Consider the following 19,619-nt stretch of genomic DNA (forward strand, 5'->3'; position numbering starts at 1 on the left):
TAGTAGAATAGTGAATTTTTGATAATAGCAGTTGCAATTGTCCTGTAAAAATCCTAAGTGCATACTGACTCACATGACTTTTGGAGTTTTAATCATGTGAACTTTCTAGTCCTGAATACAAGACTAGCTTCCCTCTGGGCATTTTGGACCCATAATTCAGAGGTCAGCATGTTTATAGGCCTTTTGTATTTTAACTGAGTTATCATGTGGGCATTGCTAATTGGGAATTATGTGACAAACAATTTTCAGATCTGTTAATATTTATAGCTATCTCTTGGCATATTTATTATAGCAATTCTGGGAGAAAGTTAAGGAGGCAGCCTCAAACATTGACAATTTCCTGCCATTGTGACCTCCAATTACAAGAGGAACATTTAATCAAGGCTTTTTGGTTATTTTATATGTAGATATGGGATAGTCAGACTTCCCTGGTAGCTCAGCTGGTAAAGAATCTGCCTGCAATGCAGGAGACCTCAGTTAGATTCCTGGGACAGGAAGATCTCCTGGAGAAGGAATAGGCTACCCACTACAATATTCTTCCTGGAGAATTCTCATGGACAGGCAAGCCTTGTAGTTTACAATCCACTGGGTCACAAAGAATCAGACATGACTAAACAACCAAGCACAGCACAGCATAGGGGATAGTCATTCATTCATTTATTTCAAAAACACTAGTTGAACTCTTATTATACTCTAGAAACTGAGTAACCACTGAAGATATTTTGATAAACTAAGCAGAGATATAATGCATAATAGAGCAGAGTTCTCATGTAGTTTAGATTTTAGTGGTAGAGACACTAGGGAATAAATAAACATTATAAATGTAGAACACATTAGTGGGTGGAAGACACAAATCAATTGGGTTAATATGACTTATAAAAGGTAACTGCTGGTTTGGGTGGTGAATCGTTAGTGGGCATAACAGGGAAGGCCACTTGGAGGAGGGGACAGTTGAGTAGAATGTTGAAAGCTAAGAAAGACCCATTGACATGGAGACTGGAGAGAAAGCTGCAGACAGAAAACAGCACATGCAAAGATTCTGAGAAGCTCAAGAAATAAACAGGCCATGGCAAATCAAGAGGAGAGAGATAGATACACAGAAAGGATCGATCATGCAGTTCTCCACTGGCCATGGGAAAATATTTGAATTTCACTATAAAAGGAATGGAAAGCCATTAAATGTTTTTTAAATAGTTCCAATGTGAATGTTTTTTAAAGATCATTCTTGTTGTTAATCATAGGAGGGAGAAAGGGGAGCAAGGGGCAGTGAAGTTATCAATTAAGATCTGAGATGCTGCTGCATTATGCTAGGGTGGTTGCAGTTTTGCTGGAGAGGAATTCACCCATTCAACATTCAGTTTAGGTAAAGATTCAAGAAGGACTTACTGATGAATTAGTGTGACAGGTTAAAATTAAAAGGAGTTAAGAGGACCTCAGAAATTTGGGGGTTTAGATTATTTGGTGAACGTGAATTGTATATCACTCATTAGCTGAAGAAAAGTGATATGTAGGTTATATATGGCTGCATGACAAGATGCTCAAAACCATTTTATTATATTATATTGTGACTCTGGAATTTTAATTGGATCTGGCTCAGCACTCCACCTGCCCCACATGCATTAATAAGAGTCACTAGGTGATATTCAGGTGGCGTCTGGGCATGTCTCAAGAATCCAAGGTTGCTTCACTCAGATGCTTGGCATCTTGGCCAGATGGCTTAAAAGCCTCTCATTCTCCATAGTCTTAGAGTCTTTCTATATGGTCTTACCAGCAGAGTAGCTGAATTTCTCACATGGTGTCTTAGGACTCTAGCAAGTCCTCAAGAGAATAAAAAGGAAGGTGCAGTGTTTTCTATGACCCAGCCTCATGAGACTCACAACATTATTTATACTGTCTTCTACCTGTAAAACAAATCACTAAAGCCAGTTTAGATTCTAGAAATGGGTTGTGTGGGATGATTCTAAAGGATGTAGGATTTCTTTATCAGGTGATGAAACTATTCTAAAATTGACCATTGTGATCATTGCATATATCTGTGAATATTCTATAAACTATTCACTTGTATTCTTTAAATCGTTTAATTGTTGGTATCTGAGTTATATCTCAAGAAAATTGTTTTTAAAAAAACTTAGATGGCTTTCAGTGTATCAAATTATAATTCATTCAATTAGACAAATCCACTCATAATTCTCTTCCAAATAATTCATCCTCTGCAGTTCTGTGAGGCTGCTATGAGAAAGTTCCCTTAAGATTTTAAGTCTCATATTTTAGAAAGAGACAGTGTATGAGATATATCATCAAGATTTGTAGAACGACTTTCGTATAACTGAAAGTGGCAATGTAGTCTTAAATCTTTCTGAGATTTTGACATGGAAAAGTACCACTCCAATCTAGATTTGACCTTTGATCTGGAGCTGTTTCTTATCTTGAGAATCTTTTCTCCAGAAGGTATTGGGGATGAGAAGCAGCCTTATTTACAAACCACGCAAAGTATGGCTTCCTTGTTTTCTAATTTTTTCTCAAGAATCAATCAAACAAGTCCTTTCCATAAGTTCATACATCTCTTCTTATACATTAGCTTAGACAGCTATCAGACACTAGACAGTACTTTTAACATTTTTCTCAGAAACCTTCCCAACCAAACCCAAGAGCATAATAGGTACGCTTTATATTTTCTATTTCATGCCTGGTGACAATACTGACAAACATCCCACCACTGCCTGGCAAGTGTCTTCTTTTCTTTAGCTTTTAAAAGTATTTCCTACTATTCTACATGCCCTCTCCACCTTATAAGAATATTCCAGATATTAAGAAAAGTCTCCCCAAGGTTGGTTCTACTTCATCCCACCATGGAGTCTCAAAGTCATGCCATATGAACTCAGCTTCTGTTATAGCAAGATCTCCAGATCAGGTGTCAAGTTGTGATAAGCCGTTCTACACTGCATAACAAACTACTCTAAACCTTAGTGTTTAAAGTAACATCTATTTCACTGTATCTTAGGATGTCATGAGTCAGGAGTCAAGGCAAGGCTTGGCTGTGAGTCTTGGCTGTGAGATTCCAGGGGTGATACATCTGTGCCCCAGTTTTACTGAGATTGCTCTGTCATGGTCAGCTGACAGCTGGCCTAGTCTGGAGGATCTAAGGTGGTTTCATTCACATGCCTGGTGCCAAATGGGGGAGAGTTTGAAGGTTTGGTTCAGTTAGTCACCTCTTTCTCTCTGTTTCTCTCTCAAGTGGTATTCATGGAAGTAATCAAATATCTTTCTAATCTCTCAAAGCTCTGTGAAAAAATCTTCCAGGATACCCAGGCAAAGGCTTCAAAACTTCCAATCACCAAGATTCAATATTCTCAGTTTATTATTGCCACTACATTCTATATGAATAGCATACCATGAAGATCAGTCCAGATTCAAGGAAAATAAACTAGGCTGCATCTCTTATGGGAAGAGTGGCAAAGAATGTATGTTTTTTATTTAATCTGCCACAAGATGGGAAGATAAATTTTTGTGGTTGGTGTGGAAATAAGAATATTTCCATTTTAGGCTCCTTACCATTAAGATGCCTATTATTGCCAAATACAGATATCTGTTAGCTCATAGAAGAAAACAGGGTTAGAGATATTAATATAAATTAGGAACCAACCAAATAGAAATCAAGATGGAGGAGTAGGAGCCGGCTGAGTGTGCCTTTGCCCTAAATACATCGAAAACACATCCACATGTAGAGCAAGACTGCCTGAAAACAAACTGGGGGCCAGCAGAAAGACTCTTGCACAACCAAGGATGTAAAGATTGATCTACATAAGTTCAGGTAGGGCAGAAAAGGAAGTAATCAGGGTGGGACCTGTGTACCTTGGAGTGGACACAGAAGAGGAGACGATTACACGGGCTTGCACATCCTCCCTGGGGAGTGAGTGGTTTGAGCCATATATTGGGCACCCCAGGCCTGGGTTCTGACACTGGGAAGACAAGTTTCCTTAGCTGGTTGGACAAATAAGGGACTTGCAGGAAGGCTGTACAAAACCTAAAATCAGTTCTTAAAGCACGTACACATTGTGGCCTACTCCTGGGAACAAGGCAGAAGAAGCAGACTGAAACTGCCTGGGAGTGTGAGTGGTTTCCAGCAAGCAGCCTGGCACATGGTTGATGCTAAATGTCTGCTCCACCACCCCTAGCTCCAGCACAGTTCCACACTATGGTGAAGGCTGTGGTTGCTGATAAGACTGTGCAGTCTGGGAGGATGGAGCTGGCTCTGATCTATGCAGCATCTGAACAGGACTTCAGCAACCATAACTCAGGGAATGTTTAACAAGAGGATTCCTATGTGCTGTTTCTCATAAATCCTCTGTTCCTTATCAGTTTCTGGCAACAGAAACTAGTGGAACAGCACACCGCTCCCAGGACTGAGGTCATAGCATGAGACATGCATGAATCTCCTTCAGTAAACATTCTCCTTATGATAAAACTGCTTAGTCTCAATCCTCTTTCTTGAGATGTGGCTTGTCTCCTGACCTTACAACTATTGTTAATCCCTTGTTCCCTTGGTAACGGTTGCTGTACATTTGGTTTTCTGATCTTTATCATTGTTGAAAGAAATTCCTTGTACAACAGCCTATATATACTCACAGATCATTAAAGCACCTTTGTTCCATCAGAGCTTGGCTCCCTGTGTCCCTCCCACCGGCTAATTCTCTGGAGCGTGGAAACCCACCGAGTTCATTCTCCTGCCCGGGCTTTCAAGACCCCCTCAAGAGGGCGCCCTGTGCCTTGGTGAGCAGTGCAAGCCCTGTTCAAGGGTTTTATTGGTTCTCTGTGTAAACCAGGGAATATTAGCTTCTTTCTCTCTTTCACTTTCTTAGGTTCCGGTCCATTAAAGGACTGCAACACATAACTACCTTGGGAGCTGACCCTGCCCCCAGTAGGGTAATGACAGTCACTGAAGATAGGAGACACCACTCCTCATGTATAGCCCTAACTCCAGCCCCTGCATCTCTAGCCCTACATGCCAGACAGTGGTAGCTGCCAGCACATTCTGGGGGAAGATAGGACACGTGCCCACTTCAGATTCAGCTCTCACAGCAAAGCTACTGGTTACACGTGGACTACATAAGGATGCTCCCACACAAGGACACCCCTTTAAGACCAGGAATAGGTAACTGTTGCACCTAATTTCATAGAAACAGAGAAATTCAGCAAGATGAGAAGACAGAGGAATTTGTACCAAAGAACAAGGAAAAAAGAAAAAAAAAACACTAATGAAACAGAGATAAATAATTTATCAGAAAAAGAGTTCAAAGAATAATAATATATATATATTTATGTGTGTATACACACACACACATATACACATATACACAACGAAAAATTACCCAGTCAGAAAAAGAGATGGAATTCTTCCAATTGCAACAACATGGGTGGATTCAGAGGGTATTATGTTTATTGAAATAAGGCAGAGAAACACAAATACTGTATGCTGTCATTTATACATGGAATCTAAAAAATAAAATAGGCCGCTTTCATCTTTTGAGATGGATTGCTGCTGCTGCTAAGTCGCTTCAGTTGTGTCTGACTCTGTGCAACCCCACAGAAGGCAGCCCACCAGGCTCTTCCATCCATGGGATTTTCCAGGCAAGAGTACTGGAGTGGGGTGCCATTGCCTTCTCCTCGAGACGGACTACATTCTGCCTATGTGGAATGTATCTCTCTCAGTGAACCTGCTTTCACTTAAAAAATAAATATAATAGGAATTCCCAGGTGATCCAATGGTTAGAAATCCCCTTGCCATTACACAGGATATGGGTTCCCTGGTCCAGGAAGACACTACACACCTTAGGGCAACAAACCCATATGCCACAAGCATGGAGCCCATACTCTAGAGTCTGCGAGCTGCAACTACTGTGCCCATGCATCACGACTACTGAAGCCCGCACATCCTACAGCCCATGCTCCACAATGAGAGGCCCATGCACCACAACTAGAGATAGCATGCATGCAGCAACAAACACCTAGTGCAGCCAAAGATAAATAAATTTTTTAAATTTATTTTAAAATAAATTAAAATGTTAAAATAATAATAAACAAGTTAAAAAATACACAAGTGAATAAAACAAAGCAGAAACAAACATAGACAACAAAATAATAATTATCAGTGGGAGGTTAGAAGGGTGGAAGGACAACATAGCAGTAGGGGGTTAGAGGCACAAACTACCATGTATAAAATAATTGAGTAAGACTTCTCTGGTGTTTAGTGCTTAAGAATCTTCCTACCATTGCCGAGGATACGTGTTCAACCCCTGGACCAGGAAGATCCCAACATGCCGTGGAGCATCTAAGCCCTTGACCACAACTACTGAAGCCTGCATTGCCCTAAAGCCCAAGCTCTGCAACAAGAGAAGCCACCACAATGAAGAGTGGCCCCTGCTCACCACAACTAGAGAAAGCCCATGCACAGCAACAGAGACTCAGCAGAGCAAAAACAAATATAGAAATAAGTTTTTAAAATAAATACATAAGCTATAAGGATTTATTTTACAGCATGGAAAATACAGTCAAGATTTTATAACTTCAAATGAAATATAATCTATGAAAATACTGAATCACTATGCTGTTCTAAAATTAATCAATATTAAAAATCAACTATACTTTAATAAAAAATAATAAAGTTAAAAGTAAAATATTTAAAGGAAAGAAAATAAGACATCCAGATGACCAACAATAACATAAAACATGCTGTTTGCTAATTGCCAAGGTAATGCAAATCAAAACCACAATGAGATATTATCTCATACCTCTTAGAATGGCTATCAACAAGATAAGAGATAGCAAGTGCTGGAAAGAATATGCAGATAAGGAAATCTTTGTACACTGCTAATTGAGATGTATATTGGTATGAAAAAATTAGAACTATATGTGACTCAGCAATTCCACTTTGGGGTATATATGAAAAAGGAAATGAAAAGAGGAGTTTGAAGAGACATCTGCACTTCTATGTTTACTGCAGCATTACTCCACAACAGTCAAACTGACCATCAACAAAGAAGTAGAGCTAAGAAGAACTTGAAATTGATTCTTAACACAATCAGTCAAAAAGGGATGTGCAAATTAAATTGAAAGATTTAATGCTACCCACATATTAGAATAGCTTGTTTTTGTTAACTGACAATAGCAATCCTGGAAAGGAACCAGAGCAAGTAAAATTTAAATGCAAAGCTGGTAGGCGTGCAAATGATACAGTCATTTTGAAGAAAAACAAGTTTTGCAGTATCTTATATACTAACCATAACACACAGCAATTACAAACCTAAATTTTGTCAGAGAGAAATGAAAACACATGACTACACAATGGTCTACATAGAGATATTTAGAGAAGCTTTATTCCCAATTGCCAAAACCTAGAAAATCCTAGAAAATGTGCCACTGACTAAACAGGTATAGGTGCTGCTTTCATGCAATGACTATGTTTGAGAGAATTGTAACACAGTCCAGACTGTATAACCTGCCCTTCACAATAGCCAGCACATCATTCAAACTTGCTGACAAATTACAGATAAGAGAGCGGATATATTGTCTATACTCAAGATACGGATGGAAATGAACCTCAAGGAAAGAGTGAAGTCAAAAATGTAAGCTTCCATCTCAGGAAGATTGAAGAGGAACAGCAAATAAATAAGAAAAAAAAATATGGAATTCCCTGGTAGACCAGTGGTTAAGACCCATGTTTCCAGTGCTGTGGTCATGGGTTCAATCCCTAATAGGTAAAGTAAGATCCACAAGCCACACAACATGGCCAAAAAAAATATATGAGTAATGAATAAACATAAATCAAAGAAAGAGAAAACATGTCCCATAGAGAACGTATATTTATAAGTTAATTCAGTGAAAAAATAAAATTGAAAAATCTATAGGACTATTAAGGAAAAGGTAAAATATTAATTATCCAAATAATACATGCAAAGAGGGGCATAGAAACACTCTACTCACATACTAAGATGGCTAAAAACAGATATTATGAAAAACTTATATCAATAAATTTAGTAAATTAATTGGATGGCATCACTGACTCAAAGGGCATGAGTTTGAGCAGGCTCCAGGAGTTGGTGATGGACAGGGAGGCCTGGCATGCTGCAGTCCATGGGGTCTCAAAAAGTTGGACACCACTGAGCAACTGAACTGAACTGAAATTTAGTAAATAATGAGAAGTAAATATTTTCTAGAGAAACACAGTTTGTGGGGCTGAAAAAGAAAAACATCCCTGTCATTCTTCAGGTTGGGAGGATGGACATAGAATAATCTAACAACAAAATTAGTAGAAAACATTGTTTCTTCAACTCTTATGCAGCAATTTTAACAATGTCATAATGATCTAATTTTTCAGGTATTACTGTTTTCTTATCAACAATATACCCAAACCTGAAATGTTCTCCCAAATTAATACAAGAGACATTCAAACGTTAAATTGTCATCATTTCATGGTAGCTTTCAACCTCAGATTAGTCGCTCCTCTTAATCTCACCACCGAATCAGCAGCCTGTCCAGAACTGAAACCCACACACCTAATCCTTCCTTGGTATTCTTCACTAAGAACCCAAACCTTTCAAAAGGCATGTGCCTTCTCTCCACTGTCAGGATATATGTGATGATTGGAGAGTTCTCCCTTGCTGTGCTGACCCAATAAACTTGATTTTGTTGCATTATAAGTTTATTTCTGGTGGCCTTTGGCTAGTTAAGCTTTAACATGGTCATTACACGTTTACACTTAAGTTGTGGAACAAAAAAGACAATTAGTGAAATTTATGATATGAATATGATAGGTTTCATAAAGAGACTATGGATAAAAGTTATTGGAATCAAGAAAGCAAAAGAAATTTGAGATCAAGTTGTCAGTTGAGATACTCAAATGATTAGAAGTTGCCATTGCTCATGACAAAGACAGAGATGGAGAGGAAAATGGTCACACAAGTGCTAAATTCTCAGGGGATTAGCAAAGGGAGCTCAGTTAGGGTTAGGTGCCAGAGGTGCCAGAGTTGGCAATTCATCCACCTCAAACTGACCCCAGGTCTCCTGGTTACAAAAGCCACATCTAGTGTTTCTCAAACTATTTTAAAAAAGGATCACTTCTCCCCAGGTATCCATGGGTCAATACTTGTTAGGAAAATAGTAAAATGAGAACTACTAACAAAATAAGAAAAACTAAAATACAACAGAATAAACCCATTTAAAAAAGTTATTGGAGTCAACACACTTACTCTCTCAAATTGCTATAAAGAGTACAAATGGTTCCCCACAACCCCTGTTCTTATTTGGACCTCGACTGACAATAAATACTTTGCCAGCCAGCACCTTCCCAGGGACTATTAGTATATTTTGAATAACAGTGGACTCTGCTTTCTTCCACTTAGTTTCTGCTAACTGACTCATATTACTCCAGGGCTTTCCCCACTACCTGATGTTCTCAATTAAAGAAACTGTTTTGTCTACAGAGAGGAAATTGGAGCCCTGGTGACACTGACTCTGGTCCCCATCGCCCACCAAATTTCCCTGTCGACAGTTTTTCCTCCAGGTCTCTGGACAAAGCTTCCATCAGGATCCTCAGAAATATACCTTTTGTTAGGAACTGGACCTTCCATTTATGCCACCTTAATGAGATACCTGGCTCCATGAGTCACTTCTGGAGAACAGTCTGAGGAATTTATCTCAAAGGGGCAAGCAGCAACAGCCCTAGGGGATTTTTTTTTTATATTTTATTTTTATTTGTTTTTCATTTATTTTTATTAGTTGGAGGCTAATTACTTTACAATATTGTAGTGGTTTTTGTCATACATTGACATGAATTAGCCATGGATTTACATGTATTCCCCAAAGACACTCTATCACAGAAAGTATGTAACTATGTTCTTAAATGGAGGAGAGCATTTCTTGTTAATATTGTCAGGTAGTCAGTGCACAACTGCTGTAAAAGTAAGTGGAAAATGTCTGCTTTCTAAAATTCTCTTTGAAATTAGGCAACAGCAAATCTGGCTCTAAAAGGTGAGTGCAGTAATCATGGATTTATTTAAATAATTTAAATTTTTGTTTGTTCAATGAGAAATTAAAAATAAAAGAAACTCAACAACTTTGTTTTGTGGCCCCTGAGGAAACTGTGGCCTTAGCAAGGTTTACACTACAGGGAATAGAGATACAGACATGGAGAATAGATGTGTGGATACAGAGGAGGGAAACTGAGGGTGGGGTGAATTGAGAAAGTATCACTGAAACACACAACCATATGTAAAACAGAGAGCTAGCGAGAAGTTGTTGCATAACACAGGTAGCTCAGATTGGTGCTCTGTGATAACCTAGAGGAGTGAGATGGGGCAGGAAGTGGGAGGAAAGTTCAAGAGGAAGGGGTCATATGTATATGTATGGCTGAGTCAAAAAGTTGTATGCAAGAAACCAACATAACGTTGTAAAGCAACTATCCTCTAACTTAAAAAAAAACTTTTTTTAAGGGGGGAAAAAAAAAGATATTTACTGCAGAAAGGTCATTCCAGGCATGCAAAGCAGACTTCCCAGGAGATCCCAGAGAAGTGTGGATGGTCTGTGGCAGCCAAGCTGCTGTTAAACTTGTGTAACTGCAGCTATGAAAAGGAAACCAGGAAGAAACCACCTGATATTCAGGTTGCATGAGGCTCTTTGCCCTATGACCCCTAATCATCAACAGATATGACCCAATCATCGAAGGGAAGGATTGGAGAGAGTCAGAATCTGAAGCATGAATGGGATGCCACAGAACTCTAGAAAGATCCCTAGGTAGTCAGTGGAGAGAAAGGGAAGGGCAAGAATCAGTTGTCATATTATGCATATGATTATTAATGACGTGTTCCAGAACTAAGAAACCATCAGATCCTATACCTCCTGACTTCTTTTGGATTTGTGAAAAATCTCCTGATGTGTTCCAAGAAAACTTATATTATACTTCTCATAAAAATTTTAACTAGTTAAAAATCTATCCACTCTTCATTTTTACTTAATGAAAAACACTTAGCTCTGATGTATGACAAAACACCTTTAAATACTTTGCAACTGTCATTTCTTTTAATCTCACAACAAAGATATTATATGGGGACAATTATTCCCATTTTACAAATAAAAAAAAAATACTGGGAGTCAGAGAGATTCAAATGTCATGTACAAGTGAAAAATAATTGGCCACTGGGAGGATCTGAAATTTCCATCTCCAGTCTCCTTGACTGCTGTCAGCACAGACTGACGCTCACACTGTGTGCACAGTGAATGCAGGATTTGCCCCCACTTAATTCTGCTTGAGTCAGAAGGCAAAGAGCACAAATGCTGCTCAGTACTTGGCTCAGTCTTCAAATGAGAGTATGTTCAGAAGCTGAGAGCAGAACGGTGAGGCTCTGGAAAGTATGCCACAGGTGGAATGGGCAACTGATCTATGAATGTTAGTTTTGGTAAAGGGAAGGCAGTAGAAGTGTGCTGGCTGCATTTGAGTATCTTTGCTTTGGCCCTGAAAGGAGATGGTTTGTGTCGTTAAACTCCGAAAGGAGATGGTTTATGCCATTAGATTCATAGAGAGCAATTGAGAAACCCAAAACAGCTCTTTTTACATAGAATTCATAGAATTAACCCCCCTGGCAGTAACCTTGCCTGTCACTAGAGTAATTTAAGTGCACATAAGGAAGATCAATCAAAAAGCTGGAACACATTCTTTAATGAGCTGTAGGTTCTCAGCTGTGGGTTCACAATACCTCACAATTCATTCTGTTGAAGCCCCACCATTGGAAACACTAAATGCTCTTATTCTAAAGTAAAGAATTTTTAAGAAATTAAGAATTGTGAAGATATTTAGTACTTATATTTATCATTTATGGTAAATGTTTCAAACCTTAACTGAAATAATGCTGTTAGAAAACTCTCTCTCTACGAAAATTAGAAACTGTAACACTGAACTGATGATCACAGGGTTGGGTTAACATGACTCTTAAAAGCACAGAAGTAGATGTCACGGGAGTTTGTAACTTCCTCGGTTCTGTCTCATCACAACAAAAATCTGAAGAGAGGGAACAGTTCTTGGATGGACCAGTGTTACAGCTCCGTGTTACAGCTCAGTTTTATTTAGAAAATAAAAGAAAATACATCCTTGAGATGTGAGGGCATGCCAACCCAAAAGACATGAAGAGAAAAGAGAAAGACAGAGAGCACACACGCGTGAGAGTAAGAGAGAGCATGTGCGAGTGAGCGAGTGATTCAGAGAGACCCCGGCCTTTTGGCTCCATTTTTTGTGTATTTTTTTCTCCTCCCCCTGGGCCTTCCCTATGTAAATTGGGTAGCCAGGAGTGCTGTTTGTTCTACCTGAGGTCCTCACTCTGGTCCTTGGACTTTTCTTCGTTCGATTTTCGCAGGGTTTTCCCTTCCTTGTCTTTTCGCCACTGCCATTCTGGACTCCTATTTCCTATTCTAACTGCCTAACTTTAGTAAAGAAGTATATAGGGAGATACATTTCAAAAAGTAACTAAGGATAGAATATGAAGTTCCATAAATATTGTACAAAGGAGTTGGGAAATATATTCCACCTGGCATATGCATTATACAAATCATGCATAAATTCTAGTAACAGGTTTTCTCCAGCCGATATCAGTTCCAAACTGATTATTTGTGATTATTTGTGATACAGGGATAAACACCATTTTCAGGAGACAATGTATTAATTGGGAGGAATAAAATGTAAGAAAGGAAAAAATAAAACAAAATTCCATAATTTAGTACAAAGAAACACAATCTAAACATCTTCAAAGCATGAGGTCAACACAAAGGAAATTTATCTGATTACACCTTAGATGTCAGAGTAGACTTTGTAGAGAAATGAACTTGAAGGAGGAGTAGAAGTCACCCAAGGCAATGATAGTGGGAAGTTGTGGGCCGTCCAAGTGGGAGAAGAAGGATTAAAGGCCAAATAAGACAGATGAACAGAGGAGACTGAATAGTTCAAAAAGGTTGGATTAGTGCAAGTGTTGGATGGAAACATCCTGAAAGAGAAGCAGAGAGTCATATGCAGGTGATACAGAAAGCATACACTGTGCTGTGCTAAGGAGGGTAGGTTCATCTTGGAGGCCAAAGAAATCATGAAAGACTTGAAAGGATCACTTTGGCATCACCATTTTACTTCAGCAAGAGATTACTTTGGCAGATGTACCGTGAATTATAATGGCACAAGAATGAAGACAGGGAGGCAAACAGATGAATAAAATAAAAGAGAAAAATGAATAGGGCCTCACCTACAGTACGGACACTAGCAGTGGAAATATAGGAATGGATAAATAAATTGGATGGCTAAATTGTAGATAGTATCAATAGGATTTTATTAGATGTGGTACAATGAGAGGAAGAAGGCTAGGTTCACTCTGAGAGGATAACAGGCCAGAAGGCCAGGGGTCTCCAAATGGAGGAAATAGGCTGCAAGTGTCAGACATTTTTTCTCTCTCTCTTAAGGGGCAGGAGGAAACATACTAGTGCTATATTTTTTCCCCATCTCTATACAAATATAAAAAGAGGTTTATCTTAAAATTCTGTGTTGCCATAATGATACCTGGTTCCACCTGAACTTAACTTTTCTCAAACTTTGAGCTAACCAATGCATTTTTCTCATGGAAATGTTTGTCTTAAGCTATGTTAATGTACTATGTATTTACCTAGACTCTGTCTTCAAGTCAGATCTGCCTAAAGGCTCAGAACCAACTTGGCAAACCAATATGTTATACAGTGTTCTCCTAATCTATGTTAATGAAACTATTTGTTCGGTAATCTGCCTTTCTTCAAGGTTCATGTCAATCATTCTATGGCCCTGGATGACCCACCTGGTGCCAATGTTATCTCATTGCATGTTGTGGGTGAGGGACCTGGTGCCAGTCTCTTAAGTTCTGAGACATTTCCATTCTCTAATTAGTAGATTGCGAGTAGCTATATAACATCTGACTAAAGACTAGCAGGGGGCGCATTCTTTCTGACCTCTTCTGATGTCTGTGTCAGAAGCTTTCTCTAGTTCTTTTATACTTCAATAAAACTTTATTACACAAAAACTTTGAGTGATCAGGCCTTGTCTCTGGCCAAGAATCCCAGCGTCTTTCATGGTTCAGCAACAACCTTTTAACTTACATGTTTCAGACGTGAGAAACTGTGTGGATTGTGGATTCCACAAACACAGGACAGGAAGAGTGGTCTAATGAAAGGATGAGTTTGGTCTGGAGGAGGCTGAGTTTGAGGTATTTGTGGAAGTTCTAACTGAAGACTTCCAAGATGACTGAAACTATAGACCTGGATCTTGGGAGACAGATCTTTCTACAAATAAAGTTTGGAAAGGGGTTTTAAAATAAACATTAGGTAAATAAAAGAATATAACTGAGTTCCCAGAGAGTAAGGCTGAATCATTCTTCTTTTGTGTAAAGAGACAAAATATTCCTGTATAGCACCATAATTACAGCTAGGCAGAGGGAGAAATTATTATGAATATGTGCAATGAATAACAAAAGAAAACCAAGAATGTGTAGAATGAAAATATTTTTTAAAATGAATTTTAAAATTTCTCTCAACAGGAACAATTTCCAGAGGAGATGGAGTTTGGAAACCACACAAGTGTGATGGAGTTCATCCTTTTGGGGTTAACAGAGGATCCTACACTTTGTGTCATCTTTTTTGTGGTCTTCCTAGGAATCTATGCTGTCACCTTAGTAGGCAATATCAGCATAATTATTCTAATAAGAACCTGTTCCCACCTTCACACCCCCATGTACCTCTTCCTCAGTCATTTGGCTTTTGTGGACAGTGGGTGTGCCACATCTGTCACACCTATGATGCTTATAGGATTCCTGAGACAAGGAGTGACTATCACTGCTGCTGGCTGTGAAGCTCAGCTGTGTTCTGTGGTCATGTTTGGGTCAGCTGAGTGCTTCCTGCTGGCTGCCATGGCCTACGACCGCTATGTGGCCATCTGCTTGCCCCTACTCTACTCCACCCACATGTCCCCCAGAGTCTGTGTTCTCTTGATTGGGGTATCCTACCTGGGTGGGTGTGTCAATGCTTGCACATTTACTAGTTGCTTACTGACTCTGTCTTTCTGTGAACCAAATCACATAAATGACTTTTTCTGTGATTTCTCCCCTCTGTTGAAACTTTCCTGCTCAGATGTCTCCATCATTGAAATTATCCCTTCCATCTCTTCTGGATCTATCCTTGCACTCACAGTGTCTGTCATAGCTCTCTCTTACATCTGTATCCTCAACACCATCCTGAAGATGCGCTCCACTGAAGGGAGACACAAGGCCTTCTCCACCTGCACCTCTCACCTCACGGCAGTCATGCTCTACTATGGAACGATTACCTTCATTTATGTGATGCCCAAATCCAGCTATTCAACTGAGCAGAACAAAGTCTTGTCTGTGTTCTACACAGTGTTGATCCCCATGTTGAACCCCCTCATCTATAGTCTGAGGAACAGAGACGTAAAGAAGGCCCTGAGAAAGGTAAGTGTCAGAATATATTCTTAGGATTTGTTCTTAACATTTCTGATGACCTATAAATTTTTGTTTACCAGTATCACAATTCAGTTCAGTTAAATTCAGTCGCTCAGTCGTGTCCAACTCTTCGTGACCCCCATGAATTGTAGCATGCCAGGCCTCCCTGTCCATCACCAACTCCCAGAGTTTACTCAAACTCATGCCCATCGAGTCAGTGATGCCATCCAACCATCTCATCTTCTGTCATCCCCTTCTCCTCCTGCCCCCAATCCCTCCCAGCATCCGGGTCTTTTCCAATAAGTCAGCTCTTCGCATCAGGTGGTCAAAGTACTAGAGTTTCAGCATCAGTCCTTCCAATGAACACCCAGGACTGATCTCCTTTAGGATGGACTGATTGGATCTCCTTGCAGTCCAAGGGACTCTCAAGAGTCTTCTCCAACACCAAAGTTCAAAAGCATCAATTCTTCTGCACTCAGCTTTCTTCACAGTCCAACTCTCACATCCACACATGACCACTGGAAAAACCATACCCTTGACCAGACGTACCTTTGTTGGCAAAGTAATGTCTCTGCTTTTTAATACACTATCTAGATTGGTCATAACTTTCCTTCCAAGGAGTAAGTGTCTTTTAAGTTCATGGCTGCAGTCACCATCCGCAGTCATTTTGGAGCCCCCAAAATTAAAGTCTGACACTGTTTCCACTGTCTCCCCATCTATTTGCCATGAAATGATGGGACCAGATGCCATGATCTTAGTTTTCTGAATGTTAAGCTTTAAGCCAACTTTTCCACTCTCCTCTTTCACTTTCATCAAGAGGCTTTTTAGTTCCTCTTCACTCTCTGCCATAAGGCTGGTGTCATCTGCATATCTGAGGTTATTGATACTTCTCCCGGCAATTTTGATTCCAGCTTGTGCTTCTTCCAGCCCAGCGTTTCTCATGATATACTCTGCATATAAGTTAAATAAGCAGGGTGACAATAGACAGCCTTGACATACTCCTTTTCCTATTTGGAACCAGTCTGTTGTTCCATGTCCAGTTCTAACACTTAGGACCTCCTAAATACTGCTTTACTAGGTGCTTAAATTGAAATCATAATACTTCTTATTCTCAGTTGTATACACTTATAAACCAGCTGGTAGACATCTTGGAATTAGTAATAATGGTGGCAATTATTTTCACTATTACATATTAACACCTGTAGATGCCTAGGACTTTAATTTATTTAGCAAGCAATAATTTTTACTTATAATATGCCAGGGCCTACTCTAGCACAATGGTATATTAGCTGACTTATTCACACTAAAACCATGTAGTCATAGTTCTATTATTTGTTTGACAAATAAATTATCTGGTACACAGAGAGGTTAAGTAGATGCCCAGAATGATGCAGCTAGAAAGTTGTACAATCAGTCTCTGAATCTAGAAAGTCTAAGTCCAAACCACTATGTTTCTTTATTTAATTCTCACAGAAATCTCATGATGCTGCTTACTAACAATTTACCTCAATTTTACAGATGAAACTTCTGAGTCTCAGAGATATTCAATAGCTTGTCTTGAGAGATATGGACACAAGTCTCTGATTCACTTGGAGTCAAGTCCTCTGATTCCATGCGTTTCTTCAGCACTGTTACTGATCTAGAGGATTTGAATAGGACAAGCAAGCCTAAAGCTGTTCTTTTAAGTCAGTCTTCTGAACAAACTCTACTACCAAGTTAGTCTAGATTGTAAGGACTCCAAAACCAAGGAGGAGAATGGGAAACCTGATGGGTTTATATCTATAGAAATTAAGGTCTAGACACCACAGTTACATGATTTGACTGGAAGTCTAGCCATATTTAGCTCAGATGGTAGAGAATCTGCCTGCAATGAAGGAAACCTGGGTTCAATTCCTGTGATGGGAAGATCCTCTAGAGAATGGAAACCAACCCACTCCAGTATTCTTACCTGGAGAATCACATGGACAGAGGAGCCTGGCAGCCTGCTGTCCATGGGCTTGTAAAGAGCTGGACATGACTGAGAGACTAACACTTTCTTCTAACGATATTTAAAGACATGTTACAAATACTCCCATTTGGCGTAATGTAGCTCTCCTGAGCTGGAGAAATTTAAAAGGGTATCTTTGAAATCTAAGCATTGCAATTAATATGCTATCAACATTCATGGTTCCATAACATAGATGTATAAAAAATTAATACCGATTAATTAAACTAGAAGTGTTGCCAAAGATTGTGGTAAATGTATTTCTTACATAATAATCTACCCTCATTTACATCATCACCATGAGACAGGAAGTGTGAAGAGGGTTTTTTCTGGAGTTCAGGAGCTCCCAACTCAATGTAAATACTGAGACAACTTTTTAGAGCATCTGAAAGCAAGACAGATTATAAAAGTACTTGACTTACTATAATGGGGTGAAACAAGTAAGGATTGGAAAACATAGAAAGAAGCAAATGGGATATTATTTATAATACATTGCTAAGTTAATTCTGCTAAGTATTGAGGCTTTTGAACTGTGGTATTGGAGAAGACTCTTGAGAGTCCCTCAGACAGCAAGGAGATCAAACCAGTCAATCCTAAAGGAAACCAGTCCTGAATATTCATTGGAAGGACTCACGCTGAAGATGCAGTTCCAATAATTTGGCCACATAATGCAAAGAACTGACTCATTGGAAAAGACCCTGATGCTGGGAAAGATTGAAGGCAGGAGGAGAAGGGGACAACAGAGGATGAGATGCTTGGATGGCATCACTGACTCAATGGACATGAGTTTGAGCAAGCTCCAGGAGTTGATCATGGACAGGGAAGCCTGGTGTGCTGCAGTCCATGGGGTCACAAAGAGTCAGACATGACTGAGAGACTGAACTGAAGTTAAAATGTCGAGTATCTATCATAAAATTGCAAAATTAAGTGGGAACATACAAAGGTTAAATGAAACAATGATAAATTAAACATGTGAAATGATCAAATAATAGATAAAGCAAACTTTCTCTAACCACACTTTTGACACCAACTTTGTGGTCTTTTCCCCCATACCAACCAACTGGAATACTGATATGTTCTAAATATCCAGACATCAAACTGATGCTTTATTCTTTCATTCAATTGTGACACTAACTGGCTGGAGGTACGGTCAGACTTCACAGGGTTAAGGCTCAGTTCCACAACTCTGCCCTCCCTTCTGACACCAATCGCAAGTAATGGGTCTCCAAGGTACCCACACTTTTGTCCAACTTGGCTAAAAAGTCAAGGATTGCCACAGGCCTCTTCCAGGTTTGAGAGTTTGCTAGAATGACTCAATAAAATTCTCTGAAGCATCTGCTTACATTTACCAGTTTAACATAAAATATATTAAAAAGGATAAATTAAGAGCCAGATGGAGAGACACATCGCACCAGGTCTGGAAGGGTCTGCAGGGCAGGAGTTTCTATCACCAGGAAGCTGAAGTGTATAATTTGGAGTGTATAACCCTTCTAGCCTGGGAATCTTTTGACTAAATTGAAAGCTCTCCACCTCATAGTTTAGGAGCTTTATGGAGGCTATGTAAAAAGTCTCCAGCCTCTCCAGCCTCACTGCAGAAACACATGTGAATATAAAGTTCCAAGCTTCTAATCATGGTTTGATCTTTTTAGTGACCAGTCCTCATCCAGAAGCTGTCAGGAGTCCACCGAGGGTCTTATTCAAACAAAGACACTCCTATCACCTAGGAGGTTCCAATGGATTCAGGAGCCCTGTGTCAGGAACCAGGTTTAAAGAACAAATATTTGAACAAAAGATGCTTCTAGCACCCTGTCATTCAGGAAATTACAAGAGTTTAGAGCCCTGGGTTAGGAACTGGGGGTAGAGACCACAGGTATCTCTAGTTTAAAATTCCACTGGGTCATTAATAACTATTCAGTTCATCATCATAACACATGAAAAGGTCCCCCAGGGTGAGGTTATTCATGTTTACAGGTTTCCATTTGATCTTGTCAGGTTCTAAACACAGCAATACATGGCTGCACTCTTTCAGGCATGTTTTAATTGAGCTAGGAGTCAGAATTATAATTTGCTTTTAGTCTCTTTCGAGGCATTAGTAGAATACTGAATTTTTGATAAATAACAGTTGCAAT

At 39.4% G+C, this 19,619-nt stretch overlaps 1 protein-coding gene across 1 annotated transcript; it reads left to right on the forward strand.

The window, feature by feature from the left end:
- The first annotated feature begins 14,226 nt into the window (after positions 1–14,226).
- Positions 14,227–15,539, forward strand: LOC110151274 (olfactory receptor 5P1-like). The gene is made up of 2 exons (XM_020914604.2): positions 14,227–14,235; positions 14,607–15,539. The coding sequence occupies exons 1-2, from the start codon at positions 14,227–14,229 to the stop codon at positions 15,537–15,539; spliced, it is 942 nt and encodes a 313-aa protein (XP_020770263.2).
- Positions 15,540–19,619: the final 4,080 nt, after the last annotated feature.

This window comes from Odocoileus virginianus, chromosome 10, assembly GCF_023699985.2.
Source record: "Odocoileus virginianus isolate 20LAN1187 ecotype Illinois chromosome 10, Ovbor_1.2, whole genome shotgun sequence".
NCBI lineage: Eukaryota > Metazoa > Chordata > Mammalia > Artiodactyla > Cervidae > Odocoileus > Odocoileus virginianus.